The sequence below is a fragment of the Pseudophryne corroboree genome, unplaced genomic scaffold, assembly GCF_028390025.1.
Source record: "Pseudophryne corroboree isolate aPseCor3 unplaced genomic scaffold, aPseCor3.hap2 scaffold_656, whole genome shotgun sequence".
Classification (NCBI taxonomy): Eukaryota; Metazoa; Chordata; class Amphibia; order Anura; family Myobatrachidae; genus Pseudophryne; species Pseudophryne corroboree.
Genome location: NW_026970244.1, coordinates 65,667 through 88,541, shown reverse-complemented (window position 1 = coordinate 88,541; position 22,875 = coordinate 65,667). Strand labels below are relative to the sequence as shown.

The following is a 22,875-nucleotide window of genomic DNA, read 5'->3' as shown; positions in this document are numbered from 1 at the left end:
TTCAGGGCCCTGACTACGTCCAGTAACTTGGAATCCTCCAAGTCCCCAGTAGCCGCAGGCACCACAATAGGTTGGTTCAAGTGAAAACCTGAGACCACCTTCGGGAGAAACTGAGGACGAGTCCTCAACTCTGCCCTATCCATACAGAAAATCAGATAAGGCCTTTTTACATGACAAAGCCGCCAATTCTGACACACGCCTGGCCAAGGCCAACAGCATGACCACTTTCCACGCGAGATACTTTAGCTCCATAGTTTTAAGTGGCTCAACCAATGCGACATTAGGAAATCCAACACCACGTTGAGATCCAAAAAGTGCCACAGGAGGCACAAAAGGAGGCTGAATATGTAGTACTCCTTTAACCAAAGTCTGAACTTCAGGCAGTGAAGCCAGTTCTTTCTGGAAGAAAATCGACAGAGCCGAAATCTGGACTTTGATGGACCCCAATTTGAGGCCCAAACGTCACCCCTGCTTGCAGAAAGTGCAGGAATCGACATAGTTGAAATTCCTCCGTCGGGGCCTTCATGGCCTCCCACCAAGCAACAAATTTTCGCCAAACGCGGCGATAATGTCTTGCGGTGACATCCTTCCTGGCTATGATCAGGGTAGGGATGACTTCCTTCGGAATACCCTTTTCCTTTAGGATCCGGTGTTCTACCGCCATGCCGTCAAACGCAGCCGCGGTAAGTCTTGGAACAGACAGGGTCCCTGCTGCAGCAGGTCTTGTCTGAGCGGCAGAGGCCAAGGGTCCTCTGCCAGCATCTCTTGAAGTTCCGGGTACCAAGCTCTTCATGGCCAATCCGGAACCCCGAGTATGGTTTTCACTCCTCGCCTTCTTATTATTCTCAGTACCTTGGGTATGAGAGGTAGAGGAGGAGACACATAAACCGACTGGTACACCCACGGTGTCACTAGAGCGTCCCCAGCGATCGCCTGAGGGTCCCTTGACCTGGCGCAATATCTTTTCAACTTCTTGTTGAGGCGGGACGCCATCATGTCCACCCGTGGTCATTCCCAACGGTTTACCCGCATTTGGAAAACTTCTGGATGAAGTCCCCATTCTCCTGGGTGTAGGTCGCCCATCGGAGAATCCTTGTGGCTTCTGCCATCGCCATCCTGCTTCTTGTGCCGCCCTGTTTGTTTACATGGGCGACCGCCGTGTGTCGTCTGATTGGATCAGTACCGGCTGGTTCTGAAGCAGGGGCCTTGCTTGGCTTAGGGCATTGTAAATGGCCCTTAGCTGCAGAATATTTATGTGAAGCGAAATCTCCTTGGAAATTTCTTCCCTGTGTGACTGCACCCCAGCCCCGAAGGCTGGCATCCGTGGTCACCAGGACCCAGTCCTGTATTCCGAATCTGCGGCCCACTAGTAGATGAGCCCTCTGCAGCCACCACAGCAGCGACACCCTGTTTCTTGCTGACAGGGTTATCCGCTGTTGTATCTGTACATGGGACCCGGACCATTAGTCCCACTGGAACGTCCTTGCGTGGAGTCTTCCGAATGGAATTATGCTTCGTACGAAGCTACCATTTTCCCCAGGACTCGTGTGCATTGATGTACCGACACCTGTCCTGGTTTTAGGATGTCTCTGACTAGAGATGACAACTCCTCGGCTTTTTCCACTGGAAGAAACACTCTTTTCTGGTCTGCGTTCAGAAACATTCCCAGGAACAGAAGACGTGTCGTCAGGACCAGCTGTGACTTTGGAATATTGAGAATCCAGTCGTGCTGTTGTAGCACTTCCCGAGAGAGTGCTACCCCCACTACCAACTGTTCTTTGGACCTCGCCTTTATCAGGAGATCGTCCAAGTACGGGATAATAAAAACTTCCTTCTTGCGAAGGAGTATCATCACTTCGGCCATTACCTAGGTAAAGACCTTCGGTGCCGTGGACAACTCCAACGGCCGCGTCTGGAACTGATAGTGACAGTCCTGTACCACATATCTGAGGTACTCCTGGTGAGGGGGGGGGGAATGGGGACATGCAGGTACGCATCCTTGATGTCCAGGGAGACCCTGTAATCCCCCTCGTCCAGGCTCGTAATAAGCGCCCTGAGCGATTCCATCTTGAACTTGAATCTTCTGATATAAAAGTTCAAGTATTTTAATTTCAAGATGGGTCTCACCGAACCGTTGCGGTACCACAACCACTGTGGAATAGTAACCCCTTCCTTGCTGAAGGAGGGGCACCTTGACAATCACTTGTTGTGATTATAGTGTTGAATATCCACCAACACCGTCTCCCTGGCAGAGGGAGGTGCCGGTAAGGCAGATTTTAGGAAACGGCGGGGGGAAGAACGTCTCGAACTCCAGCCTGTACCCCTGAGATACTACTTGAAGGACCCAGGGATCCATGTGAGAGAGCCCACTGTCCGCTGAAATATCTGAGACGGGCCCCCGCCGTACCCGGGTCCGCCTGAGCAGCCCCAGCACCATGCTGTGGACCTACCGGACGCAGGGAGGACTTCTGCTCTTGGGAACTAGCTGTGTGTTGCAGCTTTTTTCCTCTACCTTTGCCTCTCGGCAGAAAGGATGAGCCTCTAGCCCTCTTGTTTTTCTGGGGCCGAAAGGACTGTACTTGATGATACGGTGCTTTCTTTTGTTGTGGGGTAGCCTGTGGCAAAAAAATTAATTTCCCAGCAGTAGCTGTGGAAACGAGGTCTGAAAAACCATCCCCAAACAGTTTTACCCCCTTATAGGGCAACTTCCATGTGCCGATTCGAGTCGGCATCGTCTGACCATTGCCAAGTCCATAACCCCCGTCTGGCGGCAATGGACCTAGCGCTTATTTTTTATGCCAGCCGGCAAATATCCCTCTGTGCATCACGCATGTATAAGACCACGTCTTTTATATGCTCTATTTTCAGCAAAATATTGTCCCTATCCATAGTTATTTTCCGACAGGGAATCTGACCACGCAGCGGGAGCACTGCACATCCATGCCGAAGCAATGGCTGGTCGCAATATAATGCCCGAGTGTGTGACTATATCTTTTAGGGTAACCTCCTGCTTTCTATCAGCAGGTTCCTTCAGGGCGGCCGTACCCGAAGACGGTAGTGCCACCTTTTCTGATAAGCGTGTAAGCGCTGTATCTACCCTATGGGGTGTTTCCCCGCGTGACCTATCCTCTGGCGGGAAAGGGTACGCTGCCAATAACCGTTGTAGAAATTATCAATTTCTTACCGGGGGAAGACCACTCTTCCTCACACACCTCATTTAATTTCTCAGATGCAGGAAAAACTACTAATAGTTTTCTCTCACCAAACACAATACCCTTTTATGTGGTACCTGGGGTATAATCATAAATGTGTAATACATTTTTCATTGTCTCAATCCTGTAACGGGTGGACCTATTTGGAGGGTACACCAGTCTCATCGATGTCGACACTGGAGTCAGTATCCGTGTCGACATCTGTGTCTGTTATCTGAGGTAGCGGGCGATTTTAGAGCCCCCCATGACATTTGAGACGCTGGAACAGGCACAAGCTGAGTAGCCGGCTGTTCCGTGTCGTCGACCTTTTATGTAAGGAGTTGACACTTTCACGTAATCCTTCCATAAGTTCAACCAAACCGGTGTCGACCCCGCAGGGGGTGACAACATATTTACAGGCATTCGCTTTGCCTCCACCTCATTATCCTCCACATACCTGTCGACACAGCCGTACCGACACACAGCACACACACAGGGAATGCTCTGATAGAGGACAGGACCCCACAAAGCCCTTTGGGGAGACAGAGGGAGAGTATGCCAGCACACACCAGGGCGCTATATATCACAGGGATAGCACCTATAAAAAAGTGTTTTCCCTTATAGCTGCCTATATATATATATATTGTATACTGCGCCTAAATTGTGCCCCCCCCCTCTCTTTTTAACCCTTTCTGTAGTGTATTAACTGCAGGGGAGAGCCAGGGAGCTTCCCTCCAACGGAGCTGTGAGGGAAAAATGGCGCCAGTGTGCTGAGGAGATAGGCTCCGCCCCTTTTTTGCGGACTTTTCTCCCGCATTTTTATGTATTCTGGCAGGGGTTAATGTACATCCATATAGCCCTGGGGGTTATATGTGATGTATTTTTGCCAGCCAAGGTGTTCATATTGCTGCTCAGGGCGCCCCCCCCCCAGCGCCCTGCACCCATCAGTGACCGCAGTGTGAGGTGTGCATGAGGAGCAATGGCGCACAGCTGCAGTGCTGTGCGCTACCTTGATGAAGACTGATGTCTTCTGCCGCCGATTTTCCGGACCTCTTCTTGCTTCTGGCTCTGTAAGGGGGCCGGCGGCGTGGCTCTGGGACCGAGCTCCGAGGCTGGGCCTGTGTTCGGTCCCTCTGGAGCTAATGGTGTCCAGTAGCCAAGAAGCCCAAGCTGGCTGCAAGCAGGCAGGTTCGCTTCTTCTCCCCTTAGTCCCTCGATGCAGTGAGCCTGTTGCCAGCAGGTCTCACTGAAAATAAAAAACCTAAAACTAACTTTTTCTAAGAAGCTCAGGAGAGCCCCTAGTGTGCACCCTTCTCGGCCGGGCACAAAAATCTAACTGAGGCTTGGAGGAGGGTCATAGGGGGAGGAGCCAGTGCACACCAGGTAGTCCTAAAGCTTTCTTTAGATGTGCCCAGTCTCCTGCGGAGCCGCTATTCCCCATGGTCCTTACGGAGTTCCCAGCATCCACTAGGACGTCAGAGAAAGCTTGAATAACAGCTTCTTCTTTTTTTTTTTGTGTGACTTGGACAGCAGGACAATGACCTGATCCTGACACAACTCTTGTATGGCGTCGCATACTACCTCCCCATCCAGAGGAGAATCGGTAAGGTCTATTTGAAAAAATCGGTGCGGGGAAACGTCTGGAAACCACAGTATGTTCTTAAACTCACTGGTCCATGTCCGTACCAGGACTGACTGAAGAGTATTATACGTGGTCCCACCGGTGTGGGCTCCCGCAAGATAGACCCAGCGTCATGCGGTGGACATGGCAGAAACAGAGGATGCATTCTGCGTCTGCGAACTTGAAAAGGCTGCTGACCTCTTACCTTTTCACCTTCCTCTACCTGCAAAGAAAGGGAAATCCGTATCTATTCGGTCGAAATGACTGCATCCTACAATAATGCGTCACCAACCGTTGTGAGGGAACATAGGGCAAGAAGGTAGACTTACCAGTGGTATCTGCCGAGATCAACTTAACAAAGCCATTCCCAAACCAGGTTTCACCTTCATAGGGAAGATACTCCAGTTCTTCTCGGAGTTAGCCTCAGCATTCCATTGGTGAATCCACAACGCCCTCCTAGTCGAGACCGCCATGGAATTGGCCCGAGAACCCAAGAGTCCTATATCCCTTGTGGTCACACGACAGTCTGCTGCAATGTTATAGATATGACTCAACTTCAGGAGTACCCTGCATACAACTACTCCCCCATGCGCATGTAATGCCAGTATAATCAACGTACATGCGGACACATAATTAGAGTATCACATATCTTCCTACATACGATCCTTTGTGACAGGGCCCCGTGCAGAACAGGGGATGACTCTCACTTTATTCTATCCACGGCGGGGGGAAAATAAACACTCGGAATCCTCTTGAGGATTTGAAAACATCTTGTCACGGCCGCTCAGCACATGAGAAGGAATAACTTTACCTCAGCATTCATTATAAAAAATTTTTTATATATATATATATATATATATATATATACACACATATATATATATATATATATACACACACCTTTAAATACACCTATACACACACAAATATCTATCTATCTATCTATATATATATATATATATATATAGAACAACAAATGGGTGGCACTCAGAGTCTTCAAATTAACAAGTAAAGTGCAGTGACTTTATTGTAGACATCAACGTTTCGAGGTCTGCGCCCCGTCGTCACCAGGTCTCCAGGTCACCATGGTTACATATAAACAATTAGTGTGATTGCATCAGAGGAAGTATATAACTTCCATATAATCGTGTTATATTCAATATTAATTAGCAGCATCATAAAGATGCTGCAAGATGGTGCTGTAGCATGTCATCTAGGTCTTTATTTAAGGTATATAGAGAACATACTAATTTTTTGGACAGGGGCACAGTCTCAGCTAGAGAACATCATTGAGACTAATAATTTATCGTCCAGCCCGGTCACATTTACATCTGTTATGGACACTAGTAATATCAACTACTTAGATGTAAAATCTCCATTAGGGGTGGTATCATTAGTACGTCATTGTATGTCACACCAAGAGACAGAAATAATCTCCTTAAATTTGACAGCTTTCACCCTAGACCTACCATCAACAGTCTCCCATACTCCCAATACCTGCGGGTGTGTCGTATTAATAATAACCCAGGTATAAGAGATACGGAGTTGAATAACATGACTAAAAAGTTTGTGGAACGAGGGTACCCGGTAGGGGAATTATTACTAGCTAACAATGTACCCGTGATGAATTGCTTAGACCCAAAGATAAAAAGCAACTTCAAAATAGATTTCCATGGGCCACTCAATTTAGCAGCAAAGGTACACATTGTCCAGACAGGTTAGACAATACTGGCCTATTGTGTCTTCAGATAAAGGTCTTGGTGAGGCATTTGGATCTAAATTATTGGTCAGCTATGCAAGTAACCGGAATATCAGGGACTATGTGGTGAAAACGGACATATCTGAGTTTGAGCAACCCAAATGACACTTGTTGAGTAGGAAACCAGGCGGCTATAGGTGCAGTGGTTGTACCACATGCAGCTATCTTACTCCAGGAGATAAATTCAGACATGCACATACTGGGAAATCATATTCCATATTATATCCTTTGTCCTGCCAATCCAAATTCATAGTGTATCTCTTGTACTGTCCTTGTGGATTAGTTTATGTTGGGAAGACAGACTGCGCCTTTAAAACACGGATGGCACAACATCGTTATGCCATTAGGGAAGCAATCAAAACTGGGGACAGTGAACCGGTTGCCTGGCATTACGCAAAACTTAAACACAGTATAGCAACGTTACGTTATAAAATCATCGACCATATTCCCAAATCGTTAAGGGGAGGGGATAGGTCAAAAAAGTTGCTTCAACTGGAATCCAGATGGATTCACAGATTCAATACGATACACCCCAAGGGATTGAACGAATCTCTTAATCTGAGATGTTTCTGGTAACCCCATCAGTATCTCATGCTAGATCCGAGGTTACTACGATTGTTTGATATATATGAGTTTGATATAATATTATCTAGCATTATAATATGTGTTTGAGATAAGTAGTACCACTCCATTTATTATTGTAACAAGATGCTGGGTTGTAATTGTTCCATTATTTGCAGCATATCTTTTTTGCACTTATCATTTGTTTTTATGACACCGTTTTTATGTTTGTCCAGTTAGTTTACACGTTGCACTTTATTATTATGATGCTGCTAATTAATATTGAATATAACACGATTATATGGAAGTTATATACTTCCTCTGATGCAATCACACTAATTGTTGATATGTAACCATGGTGATTATTGCCATAGCTGCAGCGCGCGTGCTGGGCGGACCGGCGGTGTGTCACTTCCTGAGTGACCTGGAGACACGGCCGGAAACCGGGCAGCGGCGTCTGAGCTGGCGGGAGATATAACTCATATATAAATATCCCTTTTGACAGGAACAGCAGGGTCCCTAGCGACGATAATACATTCTTAATGTGTATGAAACATGTACTGAATGCCGATTTTGTGGATCTAGTCAGGAAACATCATGGTCGACATAAGAAACAGTATTCGTGTCGATCTCAGGGAGTAGTAAGTGGGCAAAATAACATTTTTGTGATCCCGAGGGGTCTGAGAGAAATCAATTCTATGAATATGACTCCCTCCATAAATATTACTACGTCTGTGTGCGTGCCACAGACCTATATAATCATACTATACATATATATACATATAGGTATAGCCCTTTCTGATATGCATCACATTATCATGCCAATATCCACCCAGTCAGATAATGTTGGTGCCGACAGGGTCACCACCACACGTCTGTGTCTCCCATATAGTTTTCTCTTGGGAAGAACATACATCTACTGACATGTTGAGACTTATTCACATGTACCAAGTACCATTAGGAGTCGGCGGTGATTACATAATGTGCTTTTTTATTTTTAACTTATATTGCACCAAACAACTGTGCCCCCCCCCCCCCTCATTTTTCACTGTGATCTGTACAGCAGTGTTTTGGAAGGACCAGCGTCTCTGTGAGGAGTAAATGGCGCTGAAATGAGCTGTGAGGGGTAAGCCCCGCCCCCTTAATGGCGCGCTTCAGCCCCGCTATTTCTTACATATATTTATACTGGCGGGGGTTAAATCTAGTGCCTGGGAACTTATATATTAATTTGCCAGTCTCTGTTGAGGATTTATATGCTGCCCCCCTCCCCTGCGCCCTGCACCCTACTGTCCCTATGTGTGTGGGAGCATGGCGCGCAGCGCGGCCGCTGTGCGGTGCCTCAAAGCCGTCACTGAAGTCTTCTGATCTTCTTCTACTCACCCGTCTTCTGGCTCTGCAAGGGGGATGACGGCGCGGCTCCGGGAACGAGCATCTAGGCGTACCTAGCGATCAGACCCTCTGGAGCTAATGGTGTCCAGTAGCCAAAGAAGCAGAGCCTTGAGACTCACAGAAGTAGGTCTGACTTCCCTCCCCTCAGTCCCACGATGCAGGGAGCCTGTTGCCAGCAGTGCTCCCTGAAAATAATAAACCTAACATAAGTCTTTTCAGAGAAACTCAGGAGAGCTCCTCAGTGTGCATCCAGTCTGCCTGGGCACAGATTCTAAACTGGAGTCTGGAGTAGGGCATAGAGGGAGGAGCCAGTTCACACCCTTGGAAAGTCTTAAAGTGCCCATGTCTCCTGCGGATCCCGTCTATACCCCATGGTTCTTGAAGCATCCCCAGCATCCTCTAGGACGTATGAGAAAATAGGGATCAGGAAGGCAGTATGTATATAAATAAGGGGATAGCGGGATGTGGGGAGAAACCTTAGACGTCTCATTGTCACTTTATGTAGTCCTAGGTCACCTACCAGATGGAGTAACATTGACAGATGTCCCAGCTCTAGGTGACCTTCCTCCTGGACACTGGTGACCGAGTAAGAGAAAACATCTCCAGATTTATCAGCTACCAGGATACGGGTTCCACAGGCGGAGAAGGTGAGAGATGTACAGCGCCGAGTCACAAACCTGCGCACAGACATATCCAGACTGCGATATTAGATGGCGCAGAATCACTCCCATGCCCCAGGCCGTCTATCTCATGTAACACAAATACTTCTAAATAACGTTATTACGAGTTTTCCTAATTTGTATAAAATGCTCTCAGTACAAGTTACATCTCCATCTAGAAATAAAAAAACATTGCTCACCGCTCCCGAAATACATCCCAATCAGTGTTCCCTCTCCCGATATATACAGTACTGTGCAAAAGATTTAGGCAGGTGTGGAAATGTTTTTTTAAACTCTTCACAGTTTATTTTTATCAATTAACAAAATGCAAAGTGACTGAACAGAAGATAAATCTAAATCACATTAATATTTGGCGTGACGCCCTTTCCCTTCAGTACAGCATGAATTCTCCTAGGTACACTCGCACACAGATTATGACGGAACTCGGCAGGGATGTGGATGTAGGTGTCAGGACTCACCTGCACTGAATGACAGGGTAAGTGCTGAGCTAGAACAGAAGACCAGGATGTTGATATGAAATAAAGACATACCTCCCAACTGTCCCGATTTTCTTGTGACAGTCCCATTTTTTGGGGGACTGTCCCACCCGCGGCCAGCAGTGTCCCGCGGTGGGGGGGGGGACAGTTGGGAGGCTCCTGCACTCGCTGCAGAGCGGTGGTGAATAGACGCTGTGCGTATGCGCACACAGCGTCTATTCATGGAGACAGAGGTACTAGCCACACCCCCATAGCGACGAGCACCGCCTCGAGACCACGCCCCTTTTAGCAGAGGCACGCCCGTTTATGTAGCCACTCCCCTTTTCGGTGGCCGGGTTAGACACCGCCGCACATGGAGTCCCACTTCCAGATATTGTAAAGTTGGGAGGTATGAATAGAGAGTCCAACAGAATGTAACAGTGGTAATTTACAAATGTACAGAAAAGAAGAGTAAGGGGAGACTTACCTTTGCTAACTCTCTTTCTGCGAAGTACATAGGGTCTACAGGGAAACATCGGGGTGTAGTGGGTGGATCAGGAATACGGGCACCAAACAGTGAAAGCTTTAGCTGTCCCAGGATGCATCAGGAGCCTCCTCTATAACCCCACCTCCAGGCACTGGTAGCTAAGTTTTGCTAATCAGTCCAATGCATAAAGCAGGAAGAAGAGAAGAAAGATGTTAGACACATAAGAACACATTCTCACCGACAGGAGAAGGAACCAGCAGCCAATGCCATACAAACCGAGAGGCCAGGTGCGTCGGAGGGGGGCGGGGGTGCCCTGTGGACCCTATGTACTTCGTAGAAAGAGAGTTAACAAAGGTAAGTCTACCGTAACTCTTCTTTTCTGCAGCAGGGTACATAGGGTTTCCACAGGGAAACATTGGGGATGACCCAAAGCAGTACTTCAAGGGAGGAGACGCGCCTGAGCGGTTCAGAGAATCTGGCGTCCAAAGGAAGTATCCTGGGAGGCGAATGTGTCATAGGCATAAAACCTAAGAAACGCGTTCACTGAAGACCATGTAGCCGCCTTTTACAATTGTTCGGCGGACACCCCACTGCGTGCCTCCCAAGAAGGACCTACAGGCAAAGTAGAATGGGCAGAAATCGAAGCTGGAACTGGAAGACCAGCTAAAGTGTAGGCTTGTGCAATTACCATTCTAATCAATCTGGCCAGCATCTGCTTGAAGGGCAGACTGACTGCGGGCAGTGTAACATATAGCACAGAGACCATCATGTAACATGTCCTCCTCAGATACACCGGCTAAACACACTCTGCATGAGCGGAACACAGGAGCCTGTTTGTGCCCCTTTCTGTAAGGCATATTAGCAAACAAGGTGGCCGTACACAGTACAATAAATGCAATGCAATTAGTACAGGGTATTATGTGACTGAAACACAGATATATTATTCTTATATAGATATATTCTGTGAGTTATAACCCAAACAGCACCGCAGCCCAGGGTATGAAAGAACAGTGATAGATATCTGAGATACACTGAAAGTGAAACCAGACAGTAGAAAAGGCACACACAGTCACACACAATGCAGAAAATGACACAATAATATTACGACATCACACTTATCGGCTCCTGCTCCGCCTCCACGTAAGCGTCCTCATCAAACATGTCGACACAGCCGTACCGACACACCGCACACACACATAGGAAATGCTCTGACTGAGGACAGGACCCCACAAAGTCCTTTGGGGAGACAGAGAGAGAGTATGCCAGCACACACCAGAGCGCTATATAACACAGGGATTTACACTAACACAAAGTGAATTTTCCCCCAATAGCTGCTTATATCACCTTTTGCACCTAAATTTATGTGCCCCCCCCTCTCTTTTTTACCCTTCTCGTAGTGTATACTGCAGGGGAGAGCCTGGGGAGCGTCCTTCCAGCGGAGCTGTGAAGAGAAAATGGCGCTGGCTGTGCTGAGGAAGATAGCCCCGCCCCTTCAGCGGCGGGCTTCTCCCGCTTTTTTAATAATATTTATGGCGGGGGATTAGGCACATATACAGTTTATAACTGTATTATGTGCATTTTGCCAAAAAGGTATACATATTGCAGCCCAGGGCGCCCCCCCCCCAGCGTCCTGCACCCACCAGTGACCGGAGCGTGTGGTTTGCTGTGGGAGCCATTGTGCACAGCTGCAGTGCTGTGCGCTACCTTATTGAAGACCGGAGTCTTCAGCCGCCGATTTTCTCCTGGTTCTTCCGTCTTCTGGCTCTGCAAGGGGGACGGCGGTGCGGCTCCGGGACCGGACGACCGAGGACTGGGCCTGTGTTCGATCCCTCTGGAGCTAATGGTGTCCAGTAGCCTTAGAAGCACAAGCTAGCTGCAAGCAGGTAGGTTTGCTTCTCTCCCCTAAGTCCCACGTAGCAGTGAGTCTGTTGCCAGCAGATCTCACTGAAAAAAAAAACCTAACAAATACTTTCTTTATAGTGAACTCAGGAGAGCCCACTAGGTGCATCCAGCTCTGGCCGGGCACAGATTCTAACTGAGGTCTGGAGGAGGGGCATAGAGGGAGGAGCCAGTGCACACCAGATATAGTACCTAATCTTTCTTTTAAGAGTGCCCAGTCTCCTGCGGAGCCCGTCTATTCCCCATGGTCCTTACGGAGTACCCAGCATCCACTAGGACGTCAGAGAAACACAGATATATTATTCTTATATAGATATATTCTGTGAGTTATAACCCAAACAGCACCGCAGCCCAGGGTATGAAATAACAGTGATAGATATCTGAGATACACTGAAAGTGAAACCAGACAGTAGAAAAGGCACACACAGTCACACACAATGCAGAAAATTACACAATAATACTGCAATGGACCCGTATACCAACTACACAGCCCTGAGGCAGGTAGGATGATGCAGAAACGTGTACAATATAACTGCAGATAACACTTATATCAGCTACACAGCCTTATGAGAGGTAGGATAATTAGTGATGTAAAAACCTGTCCTGTTCAGGTGTTTTACAGGGAGACATTGCCCAGCAATCCCGGAGACCTGCTGCTGCTATGCTGTAAGATGGCCGCCCGATCTCTGTGAGGGAAGGGGGAAAGTGAGGCAGCTCCAGGGTGGGAAATCTGCTGTAGATGGCTCCAAGAACCAGGGGAGGGGCTACAAGTCAAAGTGCCGCCTCCTCTATGCTGGACTTCAACCCAAGGTACTATGGGCCTAATTAAACTAGGTGTTAAAACACCTGGACCTGTGCCCTTATGCCCTGGTGGTCTAGTGGGGTCCCTGCTTAAAGACAGTGTCCACACTCGAGCCACGGTCCGCTTCACCAGACCGCAGCGGATCGCGATTTAACAGCGGATCCCGCAAGGGGAATCCCCTTACTTGCCCACCCAGTCCTGGGTCCAAAACCACGGTGGTGCCAGAGCCGCGGATGTCCGCGCAGCAAGTACCCGGGCGAATGCGGCACCAGTGTGGGGGTGATGGAGTTGTAGCGCTGTCAGCCCTGAAGAAAAATGTAAAAGTGTCACAAAAATAAAAAGGTTTTAGGGCTGCACCAGCACACCACTGTGCAGTGCACCTGCTATCCTGCAGGCACCAACCCAAAACTGAGGTGCTGTGCCTGGAGGCGGGGTTATAGAGGAGTGAAGCAGGGCATCTTGGGACAGCTAAAGCTTTAACTGTTTGATGCCCGGATTCCTGATCCACCCACTACACCCCGATGTTTCCCTGTGGAAACCCTATGTACCCTGCTGCAGAAAGATAGGGAATTAAACAGACCAGGTTTGCAGGTTTGGCTGAAGCGTGGTCTTGCACCAAGGTGTACTCTAACAGACCGTGGTACCGGTACAGGAGTCTTTGATACAAATGCAGGCTGGAGACAGAGCAGGAAATTCAGGAATCAGGTTTGAAGCTGGATACAGGCAAAGGATCAGGTTCCAAACTGGCTAAAAGCTAACCAAAGCTAACACAAGCTATAACCGGCCCTGAGGCTCAGGGCTAACTCACTTTTACAACACAAGGCCAATCACTGCAGCACACAAGGACAGGCCCCTAAGAACAATGTGCTGCAGCTGGAAATGTTATTAGGAAGGCAGCATGTTCCAGCTGATTAGACCAGCCAGCCCAGGACTATTCTCAGACATCAGCACCTCTGGCTGCCCAGATGTATTGCAGGCCAGGAACACAATAGCAACACCTCTGGCAGCCCAGAGGTACTGCAGGCCAGGAACACAATAGCAGCACCTCTGGCAGCCCAGAGGTACTGCAGGCCAGAAACACAATGGCAGCACCTCTGGCAGCCCAGAGGTACTGCAGGCCAGAAACACAATGGCAGCACCTCTGGCAGCCCAGAGGTACTGCAGGCCAGAAACACAATGGCAGCACCTCTGGCAGACCAGAGGTATTGCAGGCCAGGAACACAATAGCAGCACATCTGGCAGCCCAGAGGTACTGCAGGCCAGAAACACAATGGCAGCACCTCTGGCAGCCCAGAGGTACTGCAGGCCATACAATATAAATTGCAGAGTCCTGCTAGTAGGCTTACTCAAATCCTTCTGTCTCTTCATGTAATCCCAGACAGACTCGATGATGTTGAGATCAGAGCTCTGCGGAGACCATACCATCACTTCCAGGACTCCTTGTTCTTCTTTATGCTGGAGATAGTTCTTAATGACATTGGCTTTATGTTTGGGGTCGTTGTGCTACAGCAGAATAAGTCTGGAGCCAATCAGACGCCTCCCTGATGGTATTACATGATGGATAAGTACCTGCCTGTATTTCTCAGCATTGAGGACACCATTAATCAGGACCAAATTCCCAACTCCATCTGCTGAAATGCCCCAAACGTGCATGGAACCTCCACCCTGCGTCACTGTCACCTGCAGACACTCATTATTGTACCGCTCTCCAGCCCCTCAGTGAACACACTGCCTCCTGTTACAGCCAGATATTCTACGTATTGCCTCATCAGTCCAGAGCACTTGCCGCCATGTTTCTGCCCCCAGTACCTATGTTTTTGTGCATAGTTGAGTCACTTGGCCTTGTTGCCACGTGGAAGGTATGGCTGTTTAGCAGCAATTCTTCCATGAAGACCACTTCTGGCCAGACTTCTCCAAACAGTAGATGGGCGGACCTGGGTCCCACTGGTCTCTGCCAGTTCTGAGCTGATGACACTGCTGAACCTCATCCGAATTCATAGGGAAGTAGCATGATGCGTCTTTTATGTGATAACCTAAGTTTCCCTGGCCGACCACTGCGTCTACGGTCCTCAACGTTACCCATTTCTTTGTCCTTTAATGCTGAGAAATACAGGCAGGTTCTTATCCATCGTGTAATACCATCAGGGAAGCTTCTGATTGGCTCCAAATTTATTCTGCAGAAGGAAAAAAAAACCCAAGCATACAGCCAATGTCATTATGAACTATCTTCAGTGTAAACAAGAACAAGGAGTCCTGGAAGCGATGATATGGTCCCCACAGAGCCCTGATCTCAGCGTCAAGTCTGTCTGGGATTACATGAAGAGACAAGAGAAGGATTTTAGCAAGCCTATGTCCACAGAAGATCCATAATAATAATAATAATAATAATAATAATAATGTTATTTATATAGCGCTCTTTCTCCAATAGGACTCAAGGCGCTTAACAGATACATAGCATAATATAGTACAGAAAACAATGAAGTACATTTTCATAAAATACAGAAGCATGAAGATACTAAAAGGGACATTATGGAAACGCTGAGTAAACAGGAAAGTCTTGAGTCTACTTTTGAAGGATTCTATAGGTGGAGCCTCTCGCACTGTGCGGGGAAGTGAGTTCCATAGAGTCGGAGCCGCATGACTAAAAGCTCGACCCCCAGATGAATTACGGGAGATTCTAGGTACTGCTAAAAGTCCTTCATCTACAGATCGCAGTAATGGAGTGGGGCAGTATGGGGTCAGAAGCTGTTTCAGGTACCTTGGGCCCTGGTCATGTAATGCTTTGAAGTTCAGTAAGCCAATCTTGAAGATGATTCGCCATCTTACAGGCAGCCAGTGAAGGGAGTAGAGGATGGGTGTTATGTGGCTAGAACTGGGCTGGTTGGGTAACAACCTGGCAGCTGTAAGCGTTGCAATTCTTTTGCTGGGAGACCAAGGTAGAGGGCATTACAGTAGTCTAAACGAGATGATACAAATGCATTTATGACTTTAGGCAGATCCTCTGAGGGAATTAAGTGCTTGATTCTGGCTATGTTCCTCAGGTGAAAGAATTAAGATTTGATTGTGGCTGATATCTGATGTTTAAGTGTCAAGCCACCATCCAGGACAACGCCAAGATTCCGCACACGATCAGTGGTCTGTAATTCTGAATCCTGAGTGTAAGTCCAGTTGGTTGGCTATGCTGCAGTCTTCTCCTTTGATGTTGCAGTCCTATCATAAGGACCTCTGTTTTATCTGGGTTCATTCGCAGCCAACTGGCGCTCATCCACTCCTGGAGCTCAAGTAGACAGCCACTTAGGGTTGCTATTGGGTTATCAGTGCCTGAAGCAAAGGACAAGTACAGTTGTGTATCATCTGCATAGCAGTGGTAGACCAGGCCATGGCGCCTGATTATTTCACCCAGCGGGAGCATGTACACTGCAAAAAGCATGGGGGAATGTATAGAACCTTGTGGGACACCACATGGCAGTGGCACTGGTGGTGATGAGTATACTCCAGACGATTCTCTCTGTGACCTGCCTGTGAGAAATGATTTGAACCAGCTTAGGACTGTGCCATCCAGACCACAGAAATGTATCAGTCGCTCAATCAGAAGCCCATGGTCCACGGTATCAAATGCTGCCGAGAGATCCAGAAGGATTAATATTGAACAGTCACCGCTGTCTCTTGCAATCAGAAGATCATGTAACACACACACCAGGGCTGTTTCAGTGCTATGTCTTCTCCTGAATCCTGATTGGAATGGATCATAAATATCATGGGTTGTCAGGGGGGGTTTCCAGTTGATTTACAACCACTTTCTCAATAGGAAAGGAAGGTTTGATATCGGTCTGTAGTTGGTCATGCAGTCGGGATCTAAATTAGGTTTTTTAAGAAGCGGTCTAACAATTGCTTCCTTTAGGGGTCCAGGAAAAATGCCTGTCTGCAGAGAGCATTGAACAATTTTTGCAAAGACAGGACCAATTATATCCATACAACCTATTAGAAGCTTGGTTGAGGCGGGGTCCAGATCACAGGTGGTGGGACGCAAAATCCGAGCAATTTCAGCAGTGTCCTTTACATCCACTGGGTCAAAGCTGGTCCATGAAGGCAGGTGGCTTATATTGGCAGGCTTTGTAGTTTGGCACTCCTTTGATGGCACTGTGGAGATTCCAGCCCGGATGGTGGATATTTTATCTGCAAAGAAGTTTGCAAACTCGTTGCATCTTGCCTGGGAGAGGGTTTCATCAGTCTGCAGGCAGAGCATCTCCACTGTGCGGAAAAGTTGAGCTGGCCTATTGTTTTCTGCCGTGATCTCATTTCACAGGAACTGTGATATCGGGATCCGATCCCTAGGTCGACAGGTCAAAAGGTCGACATGAGTTTTTCACAATTTTTTTCTATTTTTGACCTTTTTCATGCTTTACGATCCATGTGGACTACGATTGGGAATAGTAACCCGTGCAGAGCGCAGCGGTAACGGAGGCGAGCCATGTGAAGGGACACGGTGCACTAATAGGGGTTCCCGGTCACTTGACGGAGAAAACACCACCAAAAAAAACAAACTCATGATGACCTTTTGATCTGTCGAACTAGAGACCCTGTCGACCAATAGAGGTCGACCTAGTTACTGCCGACCTTGCATACCACACTCGTGATTTCTTATGGGTGATTGTCAATTGATACTCGACAATCATCCGAAGGAAATCACAGTCCCGAGACATATATAAAAAAAAATATATATATATATATATATATATATATATATATATATATATAGTTAGTTCTCCAAGATGTTTGGCCGAGTTCCTTCAAAAAATGTGTGCAAGTGTACCTAGAAAAACTGATGCCGTTTAGAACGCAAAAGGCGGTCACACCAAATATTGAATTTAGATTTCTCTTCTGTTCATTCACTTTGCTAATTTATCAAATTAACTATTAACACTTATATTTTTAAAAGCTTTCTTAGATTTCAGCATTTTTTCCACACCTGCCTAAAACTTTTGCACAGTACTGTATATACAAAGCCGTACTCCCTCTCCCGATATATATATCCAAAGCCATGCTCCCTCTCCCGATATATACACAAATCCTTGTTCCGTCTTCCGATATATATATCCACAGCTGCCATATGTTGGAGATGTCCCATCACACAGCACACATCACATGACAATACACACACAGCACACAATGGTGTCAGAGCCATCACATGACAATACACACAGCACACAATGGTGTCAGAGCCATCACATGACACTACACACAGCACACAATGGTTTCACAGCCATCCCCTTCACATGACACTACACACAGCACACAATGGTGTCACAGCCATCCCCATCACATGACACTACACACAGCACACAATGGTGTCAGAGCCATCACATGACAATACACACAGCACACAATGGTGTCACAGCCATCCCCATCACATGGTAACACACACAGCACACAATGGTGTCAGAGCCATCCCCATCACATGACAATACACACACAGCACACAATGGTGTCACAGCCATCCCCATCACATGACAATACACACAGCACACAATGGTGTCAGAGCCATCACATGACACTACACACAGCACACAATGGTTTCACAGCCATCCCCTTCACATGACACTACACACAGCACACAATGGTGTCACAGCCATCCCCATCACATGACACTACACACAGCACACAATGGTGTCAGAGCCATCACATGACAATACACACAGCACACAATGGTGTCACAGCCATCCCCATCACATGGTAACACACACAGCACACAATGGTGTCAGAGCCATCCCCATCACATGACAATACACACACAGCACACAATGGTGTCACAGCCATCCCCATCACATGACAATACACACAGCACACAATGGTGTCAGAGCCATCCCCATCACATGACAATACACACACAGCACACAATGGTGTCACAGCCATCCCCATCACATGACAATACACACAGCACACAATGGTGTCAGAGCCATCCCCATCACATGACACTACACACACAGCACACAATGGTGTCAGAGCCATCCCCATCACATGACACTACACACAGCACACAATGGTGTCAGAGCCATCACATGACAATATACACAGCACACAATGGTATCAGAGCCATCCCCATCACATGACACTACACACACAGCACACAATGGTGTCAGAGCCATCCCCATCACATGACACTACACACAGCACACAATGGTGTCAGAGCCATCACATGACACTACACACAGCACACAATGGTGTCAGAGCCATCCCCATCACATGACACTACACACACAGCACACAATGGTGTCAGAGCCATCCCCATCACATGACACTACACACAGCACACAATGGTGTCAGAGCCATCACATGACAATACACACAGCACACAATGGTGTCAGAGCCATCCCCATCACATGACACTACACACACAGCACACAATGGTGTCAGAGCCATCACATGACAATACACACACAGCACACAATGGTGTCAGAGCCATCACATGACACTACACACAGCACACAATGGTGTCAGAGCCATCACATGACAATACACACAGCACACAATGGTGTCAGAGCCATCACATGACAATACACACAGAACACAATGGTGTCAGAGCCATCACATGACAATACACACACAGCACACAATGGTGTCAGAGCCATCACATGACACTACACACAGCACACAATGGTGTCAGAGCTATCACATGACAATACACACAGCACACAATGGTGTCAGAGCCATCACATGACAATACACACAGAACACAATGGTGTCAGAGCCATCACATGACAATACACACAGCACACAATGGTGTCAGAGCCATCACATGACAATACACACAGCACACAATGGTGTCAGAGCCATCACATGACAATACACACAGCACACAATGGTGTCAGAGCTATCACATGACAATACACACAGCACACAATGGTGTCAGAGCCATCACATGACAATACACACAGCACACAATGGTGTCAGAGCCATCACATGACAATACACACAGCACACAATGGTGTCAGAGCCATCCCCATCACATGACACTACACACAGCACACAATGGTGTCAGAGCCCTCCCCATCACATGACACTACACACAGCACACAATGGTGTCAGAGCCATCCCCATCACATGACACTACACACAGTACACAATGGTGTCAGAGCCATCACATGACAATACACACAGTACACAATGGTGTCAGAGCCATCACATGACAATACACACAGCACACAATGGTGTCAGAGCCATCACATGACAATACACACAGCACACAATGTGTAAGAGCCATTCCCATCATATGACACTACACACAGTACACAATGGTGTCAGAGCCATCACATGACAATACATACACAGCACACAATGGTGTCAGAGCCATCCCCATCACATGACAATACACACACAGTACACAATGGTGTCAGAGCCACCCCATCCCATGACACTACACACAGTACACAATGGTGTCAGAGCCATTCCCATCACATGACACTACACACAGTACACAATGGTGTCAGAGCCATCCCCATCACATGACACTACACACACAGCACACAATGGTGTCAGAGCCATCCCCATCACATGACAATACACACACAGTACACAATGGTGTCAGAGCCATCCCCATCACATGACACTACACACAGTACACAATGGTGTCAGAGCCATCCCCATCACATGACAATACACACACACAGCACACAATGGTGTCAGAGCCATCCTCATCACATGACAATACACACACAGCACACAATGGTGTCAGAGCCATCCCCATCACATGACACTACACACAGTACACAATGGTGTCAGAGCCATCCCCATCACATGACAATACACACTGCACACAATGGTGTCAGAGCCATCCCATCACATGGTAATACACACAGCACACAATGGTGTCAGAGCCATCCCCATCACATGACAATACACACACAGCACACAATGGTGTCGGAGCCATCCCCATCACATGACAATACACACAGTACACAATGGTGTCAGAGCCATCCCCATCACATGACAATACACACAGTACACAATGATGTCGGAGCCATCCCCATCACATGACAATACACACACAGCACACAATGGTGTCAGAGCCATCCCCATCACATGACAATACACACAGTACACAATGGTGTCGGAGCCATCCCCATCACATGACAATACACACACAGTACACAACGGTGCCAGAGTCATCCCCATCACATGACAATACACACACAGTACACAATGGTGTCAGAGCCATCCCCATCACATGACAATACACACACAGTACACAATGGTGCCAGAGTCATCCCCATCACATGACAATACACACACAGTACACAATGGTGTCAGAGCCATCCCCATCACATGACAATACACGGACAGCACACAATGGTGCCAGAGTCATCCCCATCACATGACAATACACACACAGTACACAATGGTGTCGGAGCCATCCCCATCACATGACACTACACACAGTACACAATGGTGTCGGAGCCATCCCCATCACATGACACTACACACAGCACACAATGGTGTCAGAGCCATCCCCATCACATGACACTACACACAGTACACAATGGTGTCAGAGCCATCCCCATCACATGACACTACACACAGTACACAATGGTGTCGGAGCCATCCCCATCACATGACAATACACACACAGTACACAATGGTGTCAGAGCCATCCCCATCACATGACACTACACACAGTACACAATGGTGTCGGAGCCATCCCCATCACATGACAATACACACACAGTACACAATGGTGTCAGAGCCATCCCCATCACATGACACTACACACAGTACACAATGGTGTCAGAGCCATCCCCATCACATGACACTACACACAGTACACAATGGTGTCGGAGCCATCCCCATCACATGACAATACACACACAGTACACAATGGTGTCAGAGCCATCCCCATCACATGACACTACACACAGTACACAATGGTGTCGGAGCCATCCCCATCACATGACAATACACACACAGTACACAATGGTGTCAGAGCCATCCCCATCACATGACACTACACACAGTCCACAATGGTGTCGGAGCCATCCCCATCACATGACAATACACACACAGTACACAATGGTGTCAGAGCCATCGCCATCACATGACACTACACACAGCACACAATGGTGTCGGAGCCATCACATGACACTACACACAGCACACAATGGTGTCAGAGTCATCCCCATCACATGACACTACACACAGCACACAATGGTGTCGGAGCCATCCCCATCACATGACACTACACACAGCACACAATGGTGTCGGAGCCATCACATGACACTACACACAGCACACAATGGTGTCGGAGCCATCCCCATCACATGACAATACACACACAGTACACAATGGTGTCAGAGCCATCCCCATCACATGACACTACACACAGCACACAATGGTGTCGGAGCCATCACATGACACTACACACAGCACACAATGGTGTCAGAGCCATCCCCATCACATGACACTACACACAGTACACAATGGTGTCAGAGCCATCCCCATCACATGACACTACACACAGTACACAATGGTGTCGGAGCCATCCCCATCACATGACACTACACACAGCACACAATGGTGTCGGAGCCATCCCCATCACATGACACTACACACAGCACACAATGGTGTCGGAGCCATCTCACCTCACACTGATTCTCTCCCACACCGGGTCAGTTCTGAACAGGACAATCCTCTTGCGATCATCGGTATAAGAGAAGTATTCCCCTGAGGGGGAGAACGCGGCGGCGAGTATTCTGTCAGTCTCCGTTGTCCCGGTGGAAGAGTCCAGCCTGCAGGGAGAGGATATTACACACAGCGCACGCTATATGGCAGGTATAAGAGGAATTTCTTCAAGGTCCATGGGATCCACAGGGTTAACTCTTAGCCTTGGGTATAATGCTGGGTGAGACCAGGACCAACACCGAGCACTAAGATTGTGAGCCTCCCAGGATGCACTGGGCTCCTCCATCTTCCTACCCCGGCCCCATGCTCAGGAACTTTAGTTTTAGTAACATGCCCCAAGCAGGAGCTGGAGAGAAGGA

At 47.9% G+C, this 22,875-nt stretch overlaps 1 protein-coding gene across 1 annotated transcript in view; it reads right to left on the bottom strand.

The window, feature by feature from the left end:
- Window positions 1–22,623, bottom strand: part of WDR4 (WD repeat domain 4) — a gene marked incomplete at its 5' end in the record, with an annotated part of 204,981 nt that extends 182,358 nt beyond the window's left edge. Inside the window, 2 exons of the mRNA XM_063954481.1 lie at window positions 9,042–9,198; window positions 22,477–22,623. Coding sequence (XP_063810551.1) covers window positions 9,042–9,198; window positions 22,477–22,623 — 304 coding nt within the window. The remainder of the gene's footprint in view (window positions 1–9,041; window positions 9,199–22,476) is intronic.
- Between the last annotated feature and the right edge of the window lie 252 nt (window positions 22,624–22,875).